General features: G+C 28.8%; 1 protein-coding gene across 2 annotated transcripts in view; it reads left to right on the forward strand.

Moving 5' to 3' along the window:
• Positions 1-1,486: 1,486 nt before the first annotated feature.
• The window catches only part of LOC100569402 (serine-enriched protein-like), a 29,446-nt gene continuing 9,884 nt past the window's right edge, over positions 1,487-21,048 (forward strand). The window contains exons 1-5 of one of the 2 annotated variants that reach the window (XM_003246836.4): positions 1,489-1,879; positions 5,278-5,478; positions 9,653-9,878; positions 10,857-11,118; positions 12,187-12,350. In XM_003246836.4, coding sequence (XP_003246884.1) covers positions 5,288-5,478; positions 9,653-9,878; positions 10,857-11,118; positions 12,187-12,350 — 843 coding nt within the window. In that variant the 5' untranslated portion in view covers positions 1,489-1,879; positions 5,278-5,287. Of the gene's footprint in view, positions 1,880-5,277; positions 5,479-9,652; positions 9,879-10,856; positions 11,119-12,186; positions 12,351-21,048 lie in introns of both variants that reach the window. The other variant, XM_029488257.1, reaches the window with a different exon arrangement.

Here is a 21,048-nt window from a genome sequence, read left to right on the forward strand (position 1 = left end):
TTCCAGATCTTCTAATGTGCCCGCGGTAACGTTAAGTTCATTTCAATATATAGGTAGTCTAGTGCTTATTGTGCTTGAGTGGTTAAGGCAAGGTACTCGTGTACCTAAGATATATTATAATATTGTATAAACACACGTTCGACACGCGTGCAGGTTAGTGCACTGATTAGTTACGTTTTCTCACGCCTTACGTCCAAACAAATATTGGTTTTAAAAAGTAGTCCGACAATATATAGGTACTTATCGGTGTGCTTAATCATATGATACGCGAGGATACGAGTGTGCGCATTCGGGTAAAGTGACAATATCGAATCACGGACGCACATGGTTCAGATATTGTAATATAATATTTTTATTAATAAATAATGTTCTGAGGTACTCGCGACATATAATTTAATAGAATAACATTAACATAATGTGATAGCATATAATATTATACATTTATACGTATAAACGTGAAGACGACGGATTAAATAAAAACAGCTAGTCGCGACTCTCGATACGGCCGGACGCATTTATTATTAATAATACGGCCTTTGAGCGTAATGTATACCTATATAATATACTAAACACAATTCTGTACACTTACACTGACACACACGTACGAATAATGTATATATCTATCGATTGGTTATGGAGAACTTGCGCGGGCTGCCAGCCGACAGTCAGACCACGAGCTTGCTGCAGCTTGCAGCTTGTCCACGAGCTCGTTTTCCTCCACTTATAACTCTCTATACATACACATATATAGATACATATATATATATATATATATATACATATACCGGGTGATCCATTTAATGTAAGACACTCATTATTTCAAAATCTATTATCGTTTTTGAAAATATTTTTTAGTATTTTTGTTATATTGTCATAATTTTTTAAATCGTTTACTTTTTTAATTACAATACATGTGTTTTTAATTCCTTATTCCAAAGCAGATTATTTTTATACTTTGATGTATAAATCTCAAATTTTGCATGAGTATACCTAAAATATTTACAGTTTAGATGAGTAGAGTGGAGTGGTATAGGATTACCCCAAAAAATATAAAATTAGTAAAAATCTTGAAAAATAATAAAAATAATTTTTTTTCGAAACATTTTGTCTAGTAATGACCTAAAAATATGAAAGTAAATTATGTGAAAGTTAATGTTTTCTAAAATAAATAATGGCTTATTTTAAATGGATCACTCCGTATAGACGGTTATAACAAGCGCTCGCTTTTCCTATGCCGTTCATGCCCTCTCGTTTCGTCGTCTCCGCCCTTCGCATCTTCTTCATCATTGCATCATTTCCTACGTTTGCGCCGTTCACCAACACCCGTTTTCGCACACCTCCACCACCCACACCGCCACACCAACCATCCCCACCACCATCGCCACCACCATCCGCCACCACCACACACACGACCACACGCCGTCGCTTTCTCTTTCGCGCGATCCCTGTACGCCACTGTTCATCCCACAGGCCCACCCGACGTCAGAATTACTGCCAACGTCACCGTCGTCGCGTCGACGCTACTCTCCGCGGATACCACGGTGTACGGTCTTGCGCGGGTGTAGCGCTTTTACTACGATTACTATTACTATTATTATTGTTATTTATTACTATTATTATTCGTACTGTTATTAATAGCATACCACCGTTTGCAAAAGCGCGAGCACGACGTCCTTTAATCGGTCTGACGCGCGCCACATCGTAAACGCTCGCCGCGCCGCCGCGCCGCAGCCAGTGCCACACTCAGCCACACATAATTATACGTCATGTGTCGAGGGAAAACTTTAACGGTAAACATTCACATGCCCGAGCAGTACGCACACATCGGCTGAGGCAGACGCAACCGTTTGACTCTTTCGCGATAACACAATATAAAATAGTGAGTTTCAAATTGATATCCTAACTGTCGTTTCAGCAGTGGCGTACGCAGGGGTAGGATTCTAGGGTTCTGATCCCCCCCTAAAATTTCTTTTTTTTAGCAAAAAATCTTATTTACCACCATTTTTTTACACACAGATCAATTTTTGGTAATTTTTAATAGATATAGAATACATTTTTGAATATGACAAATACGTCGATCATCGTAGATTTTTTTTCGGCTGATTTAGAACATTGCTAAACGTCTGCCATAATCGATGGTGTATCATAGTCCATCGATTATTACCACTTTTATTATGATTATATAGATAACCAGATTAAATACTGTAAATGCGGCGTAGACTACATTTGAGACTAACTATAATTTGTTACATAAAAACTGTTTAGAAAAAAATAATCTAAATTATTTACTCAGGTAAAACCCTAACCGAATTAAAATCCTGCGTACGCTACTGGTCGTTTGTATTATACAATTATATTATATCATATTTTATGAGTATGTACGCGCCGGTGTTATCTTCTATTATTATTTTAGTCTTGTACTAGGTATTTTTTAAATTGTATTGAACGAAGCTGTAATTTGATTTCTAAAAATGCGTTTAATTGAATACATATGACGTGATTCTGCATCATTGTACAAAACTCGAATCATTTATATAATTTATAAACATTTCACACCATCTATATAATATATTGTATGTCTTAATGAAAATTGAAAACACAAAAGGTACTGTTGTTTATTTGAGTTTAATCTGCTTAAATGTTAAATATAACGATTAATAATCTATTCAAAATGCTTACCAATAAATATAGAACATTTTTTTCATACATTTCTCCCCTTTTTTAATCACATTAAAATTCATTATTATTCGTGTTTTTTTTTTTTTTTGTTAGTGCTGTTCCATCAATATTTACTTGTGTAAAGGTAAATGAATAAAAAAGTTAGAAATAATTCAAAAAAATGTAAAATACTTAAAGTTTAAATTAGAAACACAAATTAGCAATAGTTACAATGATCAATATGTATTTTATAATTATATTTTGTAAGAAAACTTTTAATCCTTTCTATAAATTATGTTCTTTTTTCTACTTTTCCAAATTCCTAAATCATTAAATGTGGCTTAATAATTAAAATATCTTAGATTTATATTTTGTTTCAATTTTTAATAACTGGTAAATACAGTTCGTTTTTTTACAATGAGCACCATATACAATATTACAATTTTTGTTGTATTTTATTGAATTATTTTGTAATTTAAAACTGGCCATTAACGAGTTAAAAAGTTAAAGTTAAGTTACATAACAAGTTATTTTTTTTATGTTATTTCTAACTTAACGAGTTAATTTTTTTTTCTATCTTACACTTTACCTAACTTATGAGAAATAATAATGACCGTAAACATCAAATATTATTTATGAATACCTATAATAAATTGTAAGAAATAAAAATGTAAAATATAAATTATAATGTAAATTGCATATTCACAGAAAATATATTATATTATAAAAAGAAAAGTTATAGGGGTAACATCATTAAGAAAACAAAAATATAACTATAGGACATAGGTATCATTTATTTACTTAAGCCTTGTGTTATTATAATTTTTTTAGGGGGGGGGGGGGTGACTTGTGGTTATTTTAAGTATCAAATAGTGTAATAATTACAATTATTGAATATTTTAATTTTGGTCTTGGAAATGGATGATATTACTTTTTGGCCTATATTATAATAATTTTTGGTAATTAATTATTATTTATTAGATAGGTACCTACAATAACACTGTATTATGACTAATAATTTTATGTTTCTAACTAATGCACAGAGGGATTTTATAGCATACTGTGTGAGTCGATAATTTTCAGATACCTGTGAATGTAACTTTGTACCCATTTGAACATTACAAAACATACACATACATTTATAACCAGAAACAGTCTATTTTTAGGTACCTATATTTTTGAAGCTATTGAGGCGGACAAACACACGCTATTTTATTTCCTATAAACAATATTAATACTATTATTAGTATGGGTGTGCGCATTACGACACATTAAATATATTTATGTGTCTATAGAGATTCTACTATTTTAGTCAACTTTAAATATAACTTTATATATTATAAATATTGAATAAATTGTGTAAAAAGATACAGATTGAATATTAGACATTACTATCAATATTGATTTATTATGAAAGTTATGCTATTCACGCATTATTAACTGTAGGTATTTAAACCTTTATAAAAATTATATTCAAGATATTTAAGGTAATTTAGATAGGTACAGTGTTAAAAAAAGAGAATACATATAAGTTGTATTAAGATTAAAAATGCTCACAATCTATAAGGGTTAAAATAACAAATATTGTTAAAAAAATATATATACCTATAGTAAATAATATTTACTATATATCGTTGTATTTTTTAAACTGCAGTATGTTCTATAATTTAAACTTAAACAATTAAAAAAAAATGCATTCATTTTTTTGTTGCTACTATAGGTAGAACAATCTAAATTTTCTGAAATAGTAAAACCTTCAAGGCAATTAATTTTATGGCAGGCGCTTATAATTCTAGTTAACGTTTTTAAAAAATATTGTTTTACATAATTTGATATTATTATAAAACAATAGGTTAAAAAAAGTTATATTTTTACCATTTTTTTATTGTTATTATTTTTCAAGTTTTTAATTTTTTAAATGACAACATTCATTTTTTATTTCATATTTAAAAACATATGTATAAAAATTGAATTAAAAACAAGTAATTAATTAGTTTATAACTTAAATAAGAACTTTAAGTTAAGATAAGTTGAGAAGAGTAATTCATGAATAACTGTCAACAATTTGGTCCAGTTCTCTAATTATAATTATAATTATTTAAACACTTGTAAGTTAAGGCTAATAGGCACTCGTTATATTGACCAACTACCCATGCTAAATTAAATTTTTGATACCAAACAGATTTTATTAAAAGTAAGTGTATCACAAATTTTACTTTTTCCAAGTGTTTAAAGTTTTTAGAATAACCTCTATGTACCACATGGTTTAAATTCCTAATTTGTATAGTATGAAAATATTTAAGTATTATTTAAAAGTAATACCTAACAAAAATATATTATATACATAATTATTATGATCGTGTTTTTCTGTGTTAACCTTATTGGAAAATTAGAAAACACAGTAACTAAACATCATTAAATTAATATAAAAACCTTAAATTTCGGTATTGACGTTGAGGTATACCTATGTAGTATTTTGTATTTTTTCTATCGAGATATTGGAAGTAAATTGATTATGAAATCTAACGATTATTCAATTACATAGTTATGAATATAGTTACTAGTGCATTATCCAAATAACCTGTATAATATCACACTTATCTATGTGTGATATAATAGCTTTATAAGAATGGAGCCACAGTATCCAGTTACTACAAAATCTACAGCAATGGACGAAACACTGTTTGAATATAAAGGTGGATTAGCAGATGATTTGAAGTTTCTTGCAGCTATCCCAGAGGTGTGTGACGTTACATTTTTAGTCGGTGAAACACGAGAACCAGTGTGTGCTGTTAAGGCAATACTCGCGGCTAGAAGCCGGTAAGTAGTTTATAATGTATTAATAATGAATTATATATTATAATGACATTAGTGAATATACGTATTTTACATGGTATACCTATAAAACATTGTCATATTATAATAACTAGTTGATTTTATAATACAAAAGTCAACAGTAAAATTATAAAATAATAATAGGATTAATATAATTTGTTAAATGATTAATTAATGTTCAATTTTACTTAGTAATTTATATTGAAAAGATATATTGTTTACTGAAATTAATCAGGTACGTTATTTCGTAGAATTTTTATACTCATATTTCAATTTAAAAAATATTGGCTTATTGTTGTAATTGCATTAAAAACATTTTGTTGAAAAGGTTGGTGTTTCGCATTTTCGCATCCTTGGAAGATTTCCATATTACTTTAAATATTTTGCTATTTAATTACCGTAAACCACATTTTTCTCTCATAAGATCGTGTAATCACTACATAAAATGCCGAGTATAACATTTTCCATTTCATAAAATAAACACATAATGCTTAATTCATGAATTGAGCCGAAATATGCCCATTTCGTAAAATGGACTATAATAAATGTGCTGAATAATTCATGAATTATGAAACTGCTTGTATTTTAGAACTTTACACAGCAGTATAAATAATGCTGTCTTAAGTGTATTAATGTGGAGATACAGATTTAAAATAGAACGGTTAGGAATGATTAAGAACAATAATTATTAGTGGATATTTGTTACCAATACCTATGTATATGTTATTAAAGCCGTTTAGCCGTATTGTAATATATAAACCTCAGCATTTGGCGGAGCATAATAATAACTAATAAGATCATATTAAGATTACGTTATAATCTATTGTAAATGTTATAGCTCTTATGCAAATCAGTGTAATTACATAAAAAAAAATGGCACTTCTACTAAAATGTAATTAATGATATTAGTATTGTAATATACTATTCAATGAATACAAAATAATATTATGCTAAATTATAATAACAATTCTACTATATTATATTTGTAACATTTTATATATATTTAGATATACATGAATTTGTATTTATTAAAATTTAATACTTCTTCGATTATGTGTTTTTAATAACTTAAAATAGTTAAATAACTTAAAAACCTAATACAACTAAATTTGGGTACCAATATTAAATTGTATATTGTTGGTACTATAAATGTATAAAGGACTGCTATATGAATTCCCTGACAACAATTGTAGTTTGTATTTATAATTTTTCTTTTTTTCATAGTTCATGGTATTGTTGGTTCGTTTTTAAACAAAACAAATTAAATGTAGAGAAGTTAATTTATAAAAAAACTTTTAAAATATAACCCGGCGCAATGTATAGGCAAAAATGGTACATTACTGTAGAAGAGCCACATATTTATGATAACGTCTATTAAATACTTAAATATGTATTTATATATAAATATATTATTATAATTTTAAATTATCTATTTAATAATCAATTGGTACCAAATTTGGTAGGATATTCCACAAACGTTAGCCCACAAACGTTTAATCCACTTGCTCGAAAATCTTTAAATGTAGTTAATTTTTGAATGGCAAACCGAAATCGTCTAATGCGTTGAAGTATCCTGACGTACTTTGGCAAACTATCTTCCTAGTGGCATATATATTCTGAAGTTTAACTTTGTGCGGGTAAACTTATTATCGTATATTAATAACCAAAATTATTATAATTATACGGAAGGGAGTATTTTTAATCCTTAAATAGGTTGATTTGTTTAAGGTCATTTGGTATTCCAACTGACACATTATTTTCAGGTATTTTGATAGTATATACAGATTTGTCAACTTATAGTATATATCAATATACATATTTTAACTAAAACCATACATTTAAATGCTTAACTTATAAGTTGTAAGTTATAACGATCGTGATAATATAAAGTAATAGGTAATCGACCAAAATTATATTTCTGACCGCTGAGTATAAACAAATAATTACAATCAGCAGAATAAAAAAAAAAAAATGTTCTTATTTGAAAATATTGGTTATATACTACATGCCTATTATACTTACTAGATAAATTTTAAATTGAAAAAATAACGTAATTTACAAAAATGCAGGGGGGCAGTTTTAATGAAAAAACTGTTGGTGCTGAATTCCCCTTAGTTAACCTTATGCTTGTGGATTACATGATTAGTAATATGTATTTTAACTATTAACAATTTTTTTGGTGCCAGTTGCATATTTTGTTTAATATCAATATTGGCACTACACCAAACGTCATAACGTGCTTTTTTTTATTCTCGTCTTTTCAGTATTAACACATTACATAAAATATGATACGTGATAATTTTTCATGATGTGCTGCTTTCTGATCCAAGATCTTAGTCTTCGCTTCTTCGAATTCTGTATCTATGGATTGTCTTTTAAGATTATACAGTATACACATGTGGGATTCATTTCCGAATCATCTTGAATGGATAGGTTTCGCAATTTCCTGGAAAACTTGGAATATTTTAAAAATTGTATTTTTATAGTATCACCTGTTTTAAATTTCCAATCTATGAAAACACTAGAGTATACAACTTTTAGATAATATAGTCCAAAAAAATGTTTAGAAAATAAAAAACAATTAAAATAAAAATTAGTTCATTATTTGTGATCTTGAGCAGTGTTGGGAATAGATAACTAATAATTTATCTAGATAAAGATGAAGATGACTGTAATAATTTTCATCTAGATACAGATAAAAATTAGTACATTTTTATCTAGATAAATATGAGATAATTTCATGTTTAATTTTGAAAATATTCAGGATACCTACTTGAGTCTACAGGTAAAAAAAATACATAATTTAAAATTTTTTCAAGCAGAGGACAGAGGTTGTACAGATCGGTTAAGCGATAACTGAAATACCGAGAATTCTAATAGGGTTTTATAAATATTAAATTGTTATAAATTACAATTATTATAATATTATTATTCTTGTGAGTCCAATATCCATGAATGTTGGTTTATTTTTGTCGGTTTAAAACAATAATTATTTTTCATACTTTGTACACAATTCTATGAAACGGGTATCAGCTAATGAAACCATCATCATTCGGTGTTGGCCGGCGGGTAGCAGGGGTAGATGTTTTTGCTTTTGCTATTATTAGTTGTTCTTACAATCTTACCTACTACATGCCCATTACATATTTCTATTTTTGAGTTTTCTCATTTTTTATGATGTAAAACTCCATACTAACAATGAATATTAATAAATATTAAAAACATGGTATTATAATGCATATTACCAAACGTGTTTTCTATGTAATAGACGAAAAATAGAAAAATGTAAAAATGAAATAATAAAAATATTTTAAATTTTCAAATTTTTTTTTAGTTCATTTAAATAAATTATCTAGATAAGTACTCATAGATAACTAGAATTTTATCTAGATGAAGATAAAGATAACTGTGTAGAAATTTATCTAGATAAGATAAAAGATAAATAATTTTTATCTAGATAACTTATCTAGATATTTCCCAACACTGATCTTGAGTCTAAATAATTTTATGATTTACCTCAATAGTTTTTAAATTTGAATTTGCTAAACATTAACTATACTATACAGATATTATATTGAAAATAAATAATAATTTCATGAAAATAAATATACAGCTGTCAGGTGTTATTTAAGGTGCTTTAATTATTTAGTGATGTTAGTAAGTAAGTAATTAATAAATTGTGAAAAAAACATTTGACATATTATTTTTAACAACTAATAAGTTATAGCCTGGTAAAAAAAATTAATGTAATTTTCACATTCTATCAGTGTATACCGGCTTATTAAAGTTTTGTCATTAATGACTGTACTAATTTTCTACGGTTTTGAGGGAAATGACAAATTAATACATCGAGGATAAATATTAAGTCCCGCTTTGTTTGTCATGATTAAAGTCTACGTTTATACATTTCGTACATAATTATGACGTATATAAAATATTAATCATATTATACGGCGTATCTCGCGGTGATTTGAAATTTTTATTACTATACAATATGCATACAATAAGTATGCGAAGAGTGCAATGTGCACTTAATTAAGTAACAAATAAAAAAAGTTGATGACCAGTGAAAAATATTACATAGGATACGCTTGTTATATTTTTTTAATGTTATGTTTAATATTTTAACTCTTTTAATGGTTTTTTTTTATGTTTATAGAGTGTTTTATAAAATGTTATACGATACAAATGGAAAACAACTACAACACCAACAACACTCAATCGGAGGTAGTTCATCAAAACGCAGTGGAGGCTTAATAAAGCAATTATCTGGTGCTGCAGGTGGGAGTCAAAACCCTCAACAACAAAATCGGTTGAGAATGTTATTAAAACGTAGTTCAGAACCTCTGATTCAACACAATCATCAACAGCAGTATCAATCACGGGTAAGTGTATCCTGATATTTTTCACGAAATGCTCTCATTATGTTTAGTTAATATTTATGTAAACAAATGTTAACCACCAAATATTTTATTTTTGTAAAATATTAATTGATTTATGGGGATATCATCTTAAGGGAGCTAAAGAATTTTCAACAATTAACATGGATGTTTATATTTATAAATATACCCATAACAAATGTACCTACAGTTATAAAAACAATTACTTGATAGTTAATTCAGATTTTACATGATAAAGAACATAAAGATTAACATAAAATATGTAAATGATGAGTGTTTAAATGTTAAAGAATTTTTAATTATGCTAATGGTTGGCATAATGATTTTTTTACCATTTTTATCTTTGTGTATTAATTTATTATTTTAGGTATAATAATAATATTAATTAACAAACGTTACTTGTCTTCTAAACGATCATTATTTTTTTTATATACACACTTTTCTGAGACATTTAGTATAGTATTGAACTACATCCTAAAACAAATTGAGGTCTTCTAATGGAAGAACTAAGGTCTAAAGACTACCTACGTCAGTAAACACTGTTGCGTAAATATTTAATAATGGCTTGATGTATGAACAGAGTATTATTTTATCCTACACTACGCACTTATATACAATATAGGGACCACTCTATCACTGTTATGTATATAAGTAGTTCTTGATTTTCAAAATACAAACAATATCACGAAATAACTGACATCTCTATATTATAGTGCGGTATAATATAAAATATAAACTCTGATATCATTTTGTTGAGTATACATATTATAATTGTATAGTTGTTATCGATTTACCCTTGCTAAATATATTGACACTTTATATTATTATAATGACAAGTCGAATGTTTGATAGCCGTATTATAATAGAGACGAAAGTGGTATATTATATTATTTATTTCGTTATTTGTATGTCATGTCTTGTGTGTTGCTGTTGACGAACAAACTTGTACCAAAATACTCATAGCAACAACAAAAATCACCACCGAATAGGAACAGTATTAAGAACAATAGCAAAATGGTGGCTGCCGGATCCAATGCATCAACGTCTTGGTCAAAATATAAACGAGGAAGTTCTGTCGGAACTGTGGCGACATCGATAAGTAATGCTGCGAGTGTAACATCGCCGACGGTGATCGTAATCGAAGAATTCGACGCCGACGTGTTCCGGCAGTTGGTAGAATATGTTCACACTGGTTGTGTGACGTTACAACCACGAACGTTACTAGGTAGGTTGATATTATAAATAATAATAATAGATAATAATAGACATATTTGCGTATGAATATATAGTATATTTAATTTTTTTTATAAGTTTTATGCAACGTTCAATAATAATAATTAAAAAAAAATATGTAGTTTTATATTTTGCAAAAACATGTCGACAATATTTATTAATTGAGTTCCTAACAAACGGGATATGCTTCGAAATGGCCGGAGTCCTTCCCAATTACGTTGCACTATTTTTCAATATTCCTATAATAAAACTAATAAACGAGATTGAAAGTTTTAATATCTTTTAAAAATATATTACCTAGTATATAATATATATGTATATATAAACAATATTTACTACCATGTTGTTTGTGTACCTACCAACCCCACAAAAAGGAAGTTGACTTTGTGCTTCTTTATTTAATAATAAATAATACAATGAATATTTTTCCGAAACTTTTAAGTCCCTATTTACAATTAATATTAATCAACCCGCATTAAGTTAATTATAATTATAATCAAGTTGAAATGCACAATGTATATAAAGGGTGAATGTACAAGAGTTCAGTATATCCCGTGTTCGCGTCATCATTGATTTTATAAAATCAATGTCATAATACTTACTTACACGCTAACACACTGCAGCATTCTGCTTTGTGTGGAGTTGAACTTTAATGATATAATTAAAACTATAACATTCATAAAGCATTTGTTCTTAATGTTATCATACAATTTGGCGTAGGAATATCTAAACGATTTTGGGGACGGTAGGTACTGACATGCCGTATCTATAATATATATTATATTCATCATCGACTATCATGACAGTTTGAATTCTATAATATAAAATACGCATATGACGTATGATATACGTATGAATACTGTTTGAGAGGATTTCGAAACGATTTCATAGTATTATTACATAGGTACATTTTTTTTCGAAGACAATATTTTTTGTAGGTACTACATTTTTTTCTCATAAACCATAATTTAAGTTCGCGCGCTAAGGTCTGAGTTTCGGTTGACAAACGCACTAATTGTTCAATAATGTCGTGTCTACTGCAATAGTATTGTTTTATCAGGCGTGTTGAATGCGGCCGACTGTTACGGACTGGACGAGCTGCGAGCCGCCTGTACGGGTTTTGCCGACACGGGCGGCGGTATCACCGTGGACACAGCTTGTGCGCTGTTGGCGTCCGCCGAACGTTACATCCACTACAAATGCACCAAATCGTTGGTGCAAAAAGTACGAAAGGGTCGGGTGAGGGGTGAGGGGGTAAACCACTGTTGGCGATTTTGTGTATAATATGCACCGCGTGGTTATTATAATTTACATTAATATAATATGGTTGTTGTTGTGAATAATATTATTTCCGAAGACCATTGGACAATTTCTTACAAATCCCATTGATCCTGCGATATTATTATAGGGTAGACACATTTTAAAATTCAAAACATGGTACTAAAAATAACGCAAAGTTTTTATATTAAATTGTTGTCGACTCTCGCATACATATAAATACTTTTCTTTTTCGAGTGTATGCTCCTTGAATTGTATATGTACGTTTGACAGAATATTATTATTCTGGTGCGTGGGAGTTAGTTTTAACATCTGTTTCTAAAAATATTTGATAAAAACTATTGTATTAAAACTAAACAATAGGTTTCCGTTTTATTTATCTCCAAAAAATGATATATACGCAGTTAATCACCAAGTATGCTCAAGCCTAGTTTTTCATTAAATAGAACATTTATTTAAATTCTAATTTTTGGAATATTTAAATATACCTGATAACAATATTTTCAAATCGTTAAGATTTTAGGTACTACTTAATGAATAACGGTACCTACACAGTACACACTTCTGTTTTTTTAATTAAACCCCAATGTTCTTAATTCACAATTCGAACATTTAGATTCCCAGGTACCTATATTAAAATGTATATAATAAGGATATAGACCTTAAAATGGTTTTAAGAAAATATAAAATAAATGTAATATTGGAGCTAGTATTCATTATACTTGAATTATTTTTACGAAAAATAAATGTTGATAGATCGATGGCTAAGAGGCCAAAAATTGTATATCCCAAACACTAAATTTTACAGGAAAGCAGTTTTAAGATTTTAAATTATTCTACACCAAATAATTTGGGTTGTAGATTTTTGATATTCGGTGTAGCAAACTAGCAACTGATTTGTTTGTAAAATAATCTATGTATAGATTACATACATTATTACTTTTAAATATTCAAATTTTTTTTAAACGTAATTATAATGTTTCTTTTAAATTTAAATGGTACTTGTTATGAATGGCAATTATAATATATTTTTACCGTGAACATATTTATAAGGTTTTGATGGACATATTAAAAGTTGTTAATTTAATATAAACTCTAATTAATTTATTATATAAATAGTTAAAATGTACGTAAGACTAATTTTTTTGATATAAAAAATTAAATTTGTTTATATAATTGCAGTAAAAAACTAAAAAATATAAAAAATATTGGATTTTTTTATTGAATGTGAAAAATAATTAAATAACATTTTTCATCAAATTTTTAGTCTAATAAAACCCGTGTTTAATGATATTTTATGATAATTGAAGATGTCATATTATTTAGTGTAATTTAAAATTAAAAATGTTTATTATTTAAAATAATACGTCTGGACACATTCATTTTTTATAAATAGATAAACAAATTCAATATTATCTGAAACATTAAACGTCCAAAATTGAATGAATTGTTTTTGACAAAAGTAACAAGTCCGGACTTGTTATATTTATCTACTTAATTATTTTGATCATGTTATATTGTTATAATATTCATTGTATGTCTCAAAACTGAGACTTGTTATATGTGTGCACTAAAAAACAAAAATTAAACTATAAATAAAACATGTTTTAACTATAATATTGACTTATAATGTTGTACCGAATCAAAAATATGACCCAGATAAACCCTATGGACTAATAAAACGATTTTAAGAAAAATTGGACATACAACTTTTGGCCTCTTAGCCATCGAGATTAGGTAATATCAATTACTAACATTTTCAAATCAACTCATTTATAATCTCATTATGAACCTATTATTCTTGGTACGTAAAGTTAAATAACTCAACAACTACTTGTACCAATATTTTGATTTTGATACATACATAAACTTTTTCAAAAAAATAATCCACTAAATAATTTACAGAAGGAAAGGGAATTTCGCATTTCAATCAGAAGTTTGTAATCTCCACAGTACTTAAGTGTTAAATAGTACAAAAAAATCTCAAGAATTTTAAAATATGGCATTTTGGTAGGTATATTTAAAAATTCAAAAATCAGATTTGGACTAACTAGATGATTGATGAAAAAATGGGGTGAAACACTTTCATTTATTTTTTTTAATTAGTATGCTTCTTATAAAATATATTAGTAATAAAAACTTAAAAATAAAAATAAAAATATTTTTTTGTTAGTCGATCCTCAAAGGAAAAATATATTCTCAGTAGAGTTTAATCAAAAATATGTTGGTCATCCCTGCAGTGTGTATAGTATACATGGAGCGTTTTTTGTAAAACGAGACATTTTGGTTTCCCAATTAAAATAGTCAGGACAAAAGGCATAAACGACTTTAAAAAAAAATGGAAACCCCAGTGATTATGCCTTTGTAGAATATCTGGTGACCATACATCCTTTACAATATCGATACAATAAACGATTCCACCAGATGATGAAAATACCAGCCATTGCAATAACCAATATGCACGCTTATTGCCGGTGGTGATTTACCCTCTAGATGTGTCTTGCATACATTAATACGCTTAGGACATAAATTATACATATTATTACATTTATATGACGACGATACACATTACCTCTACCCGCCCAACCCACCTGTTATACATGTATATATGTACCTAAATATTATCCTGTGTGCGCGTGTAAAATATTCGTTTGATGTTGTGAAACGTAATTATTATCACCATCATCATCATCATCATCATCATCATCATCATCATTATCATTATCATCATCACCATCATCATCATCATCATCATCATCATCATCATCATCTCATCATCGTTATTATTATTATCATCATTCATCATCATCATCATCTTTTGTTACCTATGTAGGTACATTATACAATATTATATTATGTTGTAGGTTTAATCGAGTGTTGGTTTTATTTTTGATGTTATAAATTACGTTTGTTTTTTTGTACTATTCCCTTTAGTTGTACTCTTGCTAGTGCTGTGCGTGTATCTGTGACCTGTGTGTGTTTAAACGCGGGTCTTGCCACGACACGTGGGGTGTAATGTTTTTTTTTAGTTTTTTATAATTACTATTTTTTTTTGTTTTGTGTTTGTGTGTATAATACAATATACAACCCATTATATTAGTTGTCGGGGGGATTTTTGTCACTCCCTATCAGGTCGCTTAACTAGTATCTACGTATGATACACGGCATAGATCATCGCGATATCGCGCATACCATCATCATAGTAACTGAAAACTGGAAACTGGATCTGGATCTATACACAACTTGAACATAGTAATACATAGGCGCAACTAGACCTCTAAAATATGGGGTGCTATAATATTTCATATTTTAAAAAACATAACATTTATGATATTCCACTGTAATAATGATATAGTTAGACATAAAAAAAACAAGGTGTGCTAAATTAGAACTTGGGGATGCTAACGATCATTTTGCACCCCCTAGTTTTGCCAATGATCACCATTATCATAACATTATTAACTACCATATTATACACAGTAATATAATATACTATGTTACCGTCAAAGACGTAAATTAAGAAATTAACGTTATGACTATATATTCAATAAAGATATTTGATATTTCCAATACAATTATAGATTGGAGTATAAGATATTGAATAGGAAATAAAGTTAATGGCCATTATTTTCACGCGATGATGCATTTCGAAATATTCTCTAGGTAATGATGACGATAATTCCAGAAATGTTCACCAATTATTGATAAAAATGTTTATTGAATTTGCTTGTTGATGTAGAAAATGACCAATGGGCCTGAGCATAGTGGTCTGATATGCTATTTTAGCGGCTCAACAGTCCCATTCCAAAATAAATTTTTTTTAAAAAACCTCTATTATCAATTATCATAATATGTTCCTCAAGTCAAATATAAAATTTCATAATTATACGTTTATTTTGAACTTGTTTATAACTATATAAACGTGATAACGTGGAAATAGTATGTCTTACGATTTTTTTTCCGTTCATTTTGAAACAGTAGCTCTTAGGTCTGTTTCGTAGTTTTGAAATAATAACTCCGTTTTTATGGTATCAGTTTGTCTCTTTATTTTTATGGTAGATATTATTTATGTACAAGGCTTATGACGAGTACGCTGGCACGGCGCAGTAGCCAGGTTGAAAAGTGGGATGCCGAGTTCGGCGTAATTTCACGACTGACGAAGGGCTCCGTCCTATTTACAATAGAGTGTAATATATATCGGAGGATTACACAATACTGGGGAACAGGGTCGACCACAGGTAGTGTCTAGCTTTCAATAACGACTGCTACTGTGAATCTGATCCGGGAGTGGCAGGCTCTCAAAAGCGGCCGAGGGTTGATAGGGGGATTCCGTTTGTCGTGAGTCCAAGCCGGCAGGATGGTGAGCGTCAGCGCCACCGTATCCCAGCTGGTACGTGGTCGATACTTTCGAATGCGGTGGGTGACGTCTCCATAAACCACCCACACGACGCGAATGTATGGTTCTCGGGCACCTGGTGTATTACACGGAACGACGTCTGGTCGCCCCTGGTCACTGGTATTGGCTCGGGATCGATTCGCACGGAAGATAAGTGTATCGATACCCGTATGGGTTGCTCAAGGTCCGTGTGAGGATTGCGGGCTATCCGGTGTCTTATCGACTGGCATAAACATCGCCGAGAATCGCTGGTTACTCTGGATCGTCGACTCGTACAAATGGTGTGTGTGGTGATGTCCGGACGGTTACTCACGGGCTTATACGTGGTGTCTTGCTGTGTTGATAGTCGTTTCTGCCGACGTTGATATCGCTGAATGTAGCTAGAGACTGGTTGGCAATTTAGTATACTGCTCGTCCGCGTCTAGTTATTCTGGAGGTCCTTCTCTTCTCTTGTCTTCGAGCGTTTTTCTTGTTGAAAACTTGGACGAAGAAATTATGTTGAGAAAAGGTGTCTGCCTGTTGGAAATCGACCGGTATTTAAGTCAGGTACCGTACCGACTAGTCAACCCCGGGCGTGCCACTGTGTCACCCGTGTTTACTGTCGGGATGGATTTGGATGTTACTTGCTGACTTTATGGAATTAAGGCCATGGGGAGGGTCTCATTACATTCGTCCTGACCTCCTCTAACCATGGCCGTATTCACAGGGTTGTTGTGTAGCCTAGAGAGCTTAAGTTTACCCAAATTCATACGTGTACATAAGTAATAAAATAAAGTAAGTTCCCAAAATTTCAAAAATGTTTTTTTTGTGTCATTAAGAATTCTTGAGTACAGAAATTATTTTGGTAAAGTTTGTTGCAACAAATCATGAATTTATATGTATAGTTATTCCTTATTTATTGTTAAAATATTTACTTGAAACACAGATATGAATATAATATAATATCTAAATATATTAATATTTTGTTGCATTAAATCTTACAGAAATAATTTCTGTACGCATTAATTCCCTATGGACGCAAAAAGTACCATTTTCAAAATCCAGGGAACTATTTTTTGTACATTGTACACATATTAATTTGAGTAAAATTGAGTAATTTTTATTGACACGCTAAAAAACAAAATAAATCTTAAACATTTAAATATTTTTTAATACCTTAGATGGTTAAAAAAAAATAATCCTAATAAATATATTTTTATCTTCCTAATAGCATTAATAAACATACAATAATAAAATAATAAAAAAAATTCAAAAAACCATTGTATTTCCCGCATAAAAAAATGTAAAGGTTCATTAAAAATGACGGGAAAAAACGTCATAAGACATACAATTTCCACGTTGATATATAGTTATAAGCAATTTCAAAATAAACGTATGATTATGAAATTTTATATTTTACTTAATTAATAGGGACATTTTTTAAATTTTTTTTTTGAAATGGGGCTTTTGAGCCGCTAAAATAACTTTTCAGACCACTGTGCAGCTGAATTTTAAAATCAAAAAAAAAAAGGGGGGGTAAGTGGATGTCGCTCTGCTGTACAGTAGGTTACAAGTGGGTCACTGTATAATGGATAGTATTAAATTTGAATTCAATGATATAATATCACTGTATAAGAAAAACGATTCTGAGCGGTGACGGTTTGTCAGTCTAGATATTAGACATAACTATTATAGGTATACTTATATTTTATAGTATTAAAAAAAAATTGACCTATAATAGGTATCAATAATAAATTCCAAATTAATCATATCAAAATATCCATTAGGTAACGCGTTATACATCAACAACAAACCGTGGTACTATCATAGATATATAATAGTATACTTTAGAAGTTTCAAGTACCCAAAAATAATATTATTTAATATATTTATTTAATTTATTTGTACAATCACAACAAAATAACTAAAATAGTTATTCCAGGTTTTTTAATATGTAATTTCGTTCAAATTTGAACTTAAAATTACTATAAAAATAAACTGTGCTTATGTATTTCTTAGAATTTTTGGTAACAGAATTAAATATTTACGTGGTAAAAATATGAATTTCAAACGCTCATAAAAATTTAATTTGAGTTTCTTATAGACATTTTTTTTTTTGATAAAGGTAGATTATCCTATTAGAAATTTTGTATTACATTTTAAAATCTTAGTTCTAAAAAGAAAAATTTTTACGAATTATTAACTCAAAATAATTTGCTAATTTTCGTGATTTTTACATATTTTGTCAATTTTTGAACTTTAAATGCTAATTAAAAAAAACTGTGACTAAGGATTTTTAATATTTTTCAAACGTCATTGTAACAATATAGTAGGAGCCTTGTATTAAATTTTCAAGTATTTTTATTTTTTACTCAACAAATAATGTTTTATTGACATTCATAGAAATAAAAACTAATTAAATTGGAAACTGAAATTGTCCGTAAACAGCTCAAAACAAATCAAAATATTTTGAAAATTTTATCATGTATAGAAAATGTAAATATAAACAACCAGTGAAAATTTCATGTATCTACAGTCATTCGTTTTAAAGTTGCACCAAAAACCAAAATCAATTTTCTCGAAAACAGATTTTGCGTAAATATTCCTGTTTTTCCTTAATTTTTCTTTTGTTTTTTCACGGCGCTTTTGAAAACTATTGAAAATTGTTACTTTTGACCCCCCAAAGTACCAACTAGATTCACTTTCCTATCAGAAAAGATACTGTTGAAGAAAATCCAAGCACTTTTACTGTTCTAAAAGGTGATGACAGTCACAAAAATAAAAAAAAAAATAAAAAAACACACATCATTGTGAAATCAATACATTCATCGTTCCACTCAGAATCTAAAAGTAAAGATAAGTGAAATATTTTTTTTCGTGGTATAAATAATTTATTAATGTCTAATACTATAATTTATTTTCGTTTTCGTTTTTGATTTCGTTATTCAATTTTTTTCGGTTTTTGTGATTTTTTGTTATCGTTTTTCAGTTTTTTTTCGGTTTTGTTTTAATAATTGTTTTCGTTTTTTGTTTTTTTCGTTTTCGTTTTATTTATTGTTTTCGTTTTTTGTTTTTTTCGTTTTCGTTTTATTAATTATTTTTGTTTTTTATTTTTTTCCGTTTAATAACGTTTTTTAAAAACGTTTTCAAAAACGTTTTCCATCCCTGGTCAGTGGTCAATGATGGTTTTGACTATATATAGTTATTATACAATACAACATTGACCATACTATATTATTTCATATTTATCATGACTTTTTAAACTTGTTCATATTGTTATCAGAATTTTTGTTTGAACATTGCGAATTATAACATTTTTAATTGTGTATTTTAAATATTATTTGTCATAACTTATTTATATATTATATTATACATTATAGGTTTACTATGCATTGTTATAATAGTAAAAAGTTCCACGATCTGCAAATTGCAATGTACATTTCTACCAGACCGAACAAATTGTCTGCTTTTTACATTTTAATCAATGAACCGTACAAAGTGACATAGGATTCTATTTTTTTTTTTTTGTACATGAAGAAACACAAAGAAACATTTTTTTATGTTAAAAAAATTCACAATGGTTAGTTATGATCAAAAATTTGTTAGTTATGATCAAAAAGTATAGAACCATAGTCAAAACAAAAAAAATACTTTTTCCCCGTCCATTATACAAGGTAAACAACATACAAATTGTAAAACTATTAACTAATCAGAAATAAATATTTTGAGTTTCTGACAAAATTTAAATTATTTTAACAAGTTGTAAATTATCTATACACATTTTTGAAATAACAATCGGTATTTAGATATTTTTAGCTGATAAAACCATATTATCACAGGTTAGATAAAATTTTATTTAATCTGTGATATCACAGCGCAAGACCTGGTAAATGGGCACAACAGTACCATGTTATATGTAGTTATAAAGAATTGATGAACATAATATTAATTAATAAATGCGTAACTAAAAAAATTGCAGGGTACATACCACACGACTTTTTTTTTATCCTTGCATGATTTTGTCGGCGGCACAGTCTGCCGGGGGGGGGGGGGGGGAGTGCCCACCCGGCCACTCCAGTAGACACGCCTATGCAAAGTGACCCTTTATGACGTAACTGTGACTCGATATACTACGACCTTTATGGCAGTCGTCGATAGAATTTGTTTAAGCGTCTTCACGATTGTCATCCATCGCTAAAATGTACCTATCAACTACTATTTTAACTAACCACCATTTATTTATTCTTCAGAAATAAAATATTGAGAAAT

The sequence above is a fragment of the Acyrthosiphon pisum genome, chromosome A1 (assembly GCF_005508785.2).
Source record: "Acyrthosiphon pisum isolate AL4f chromosome A1, pea_aphid_22Mar2018_4r6ur, whole genome shotgun sequence".
In the NCBI taxonomy this organism is placed as follows: domain Eukaryota; kingdom Metazoa; phylum Arthropoda; class Insecta; order Hemiptera; family Aphididae; genus Acyrthosiphon; species Acyrthosiphon pisum.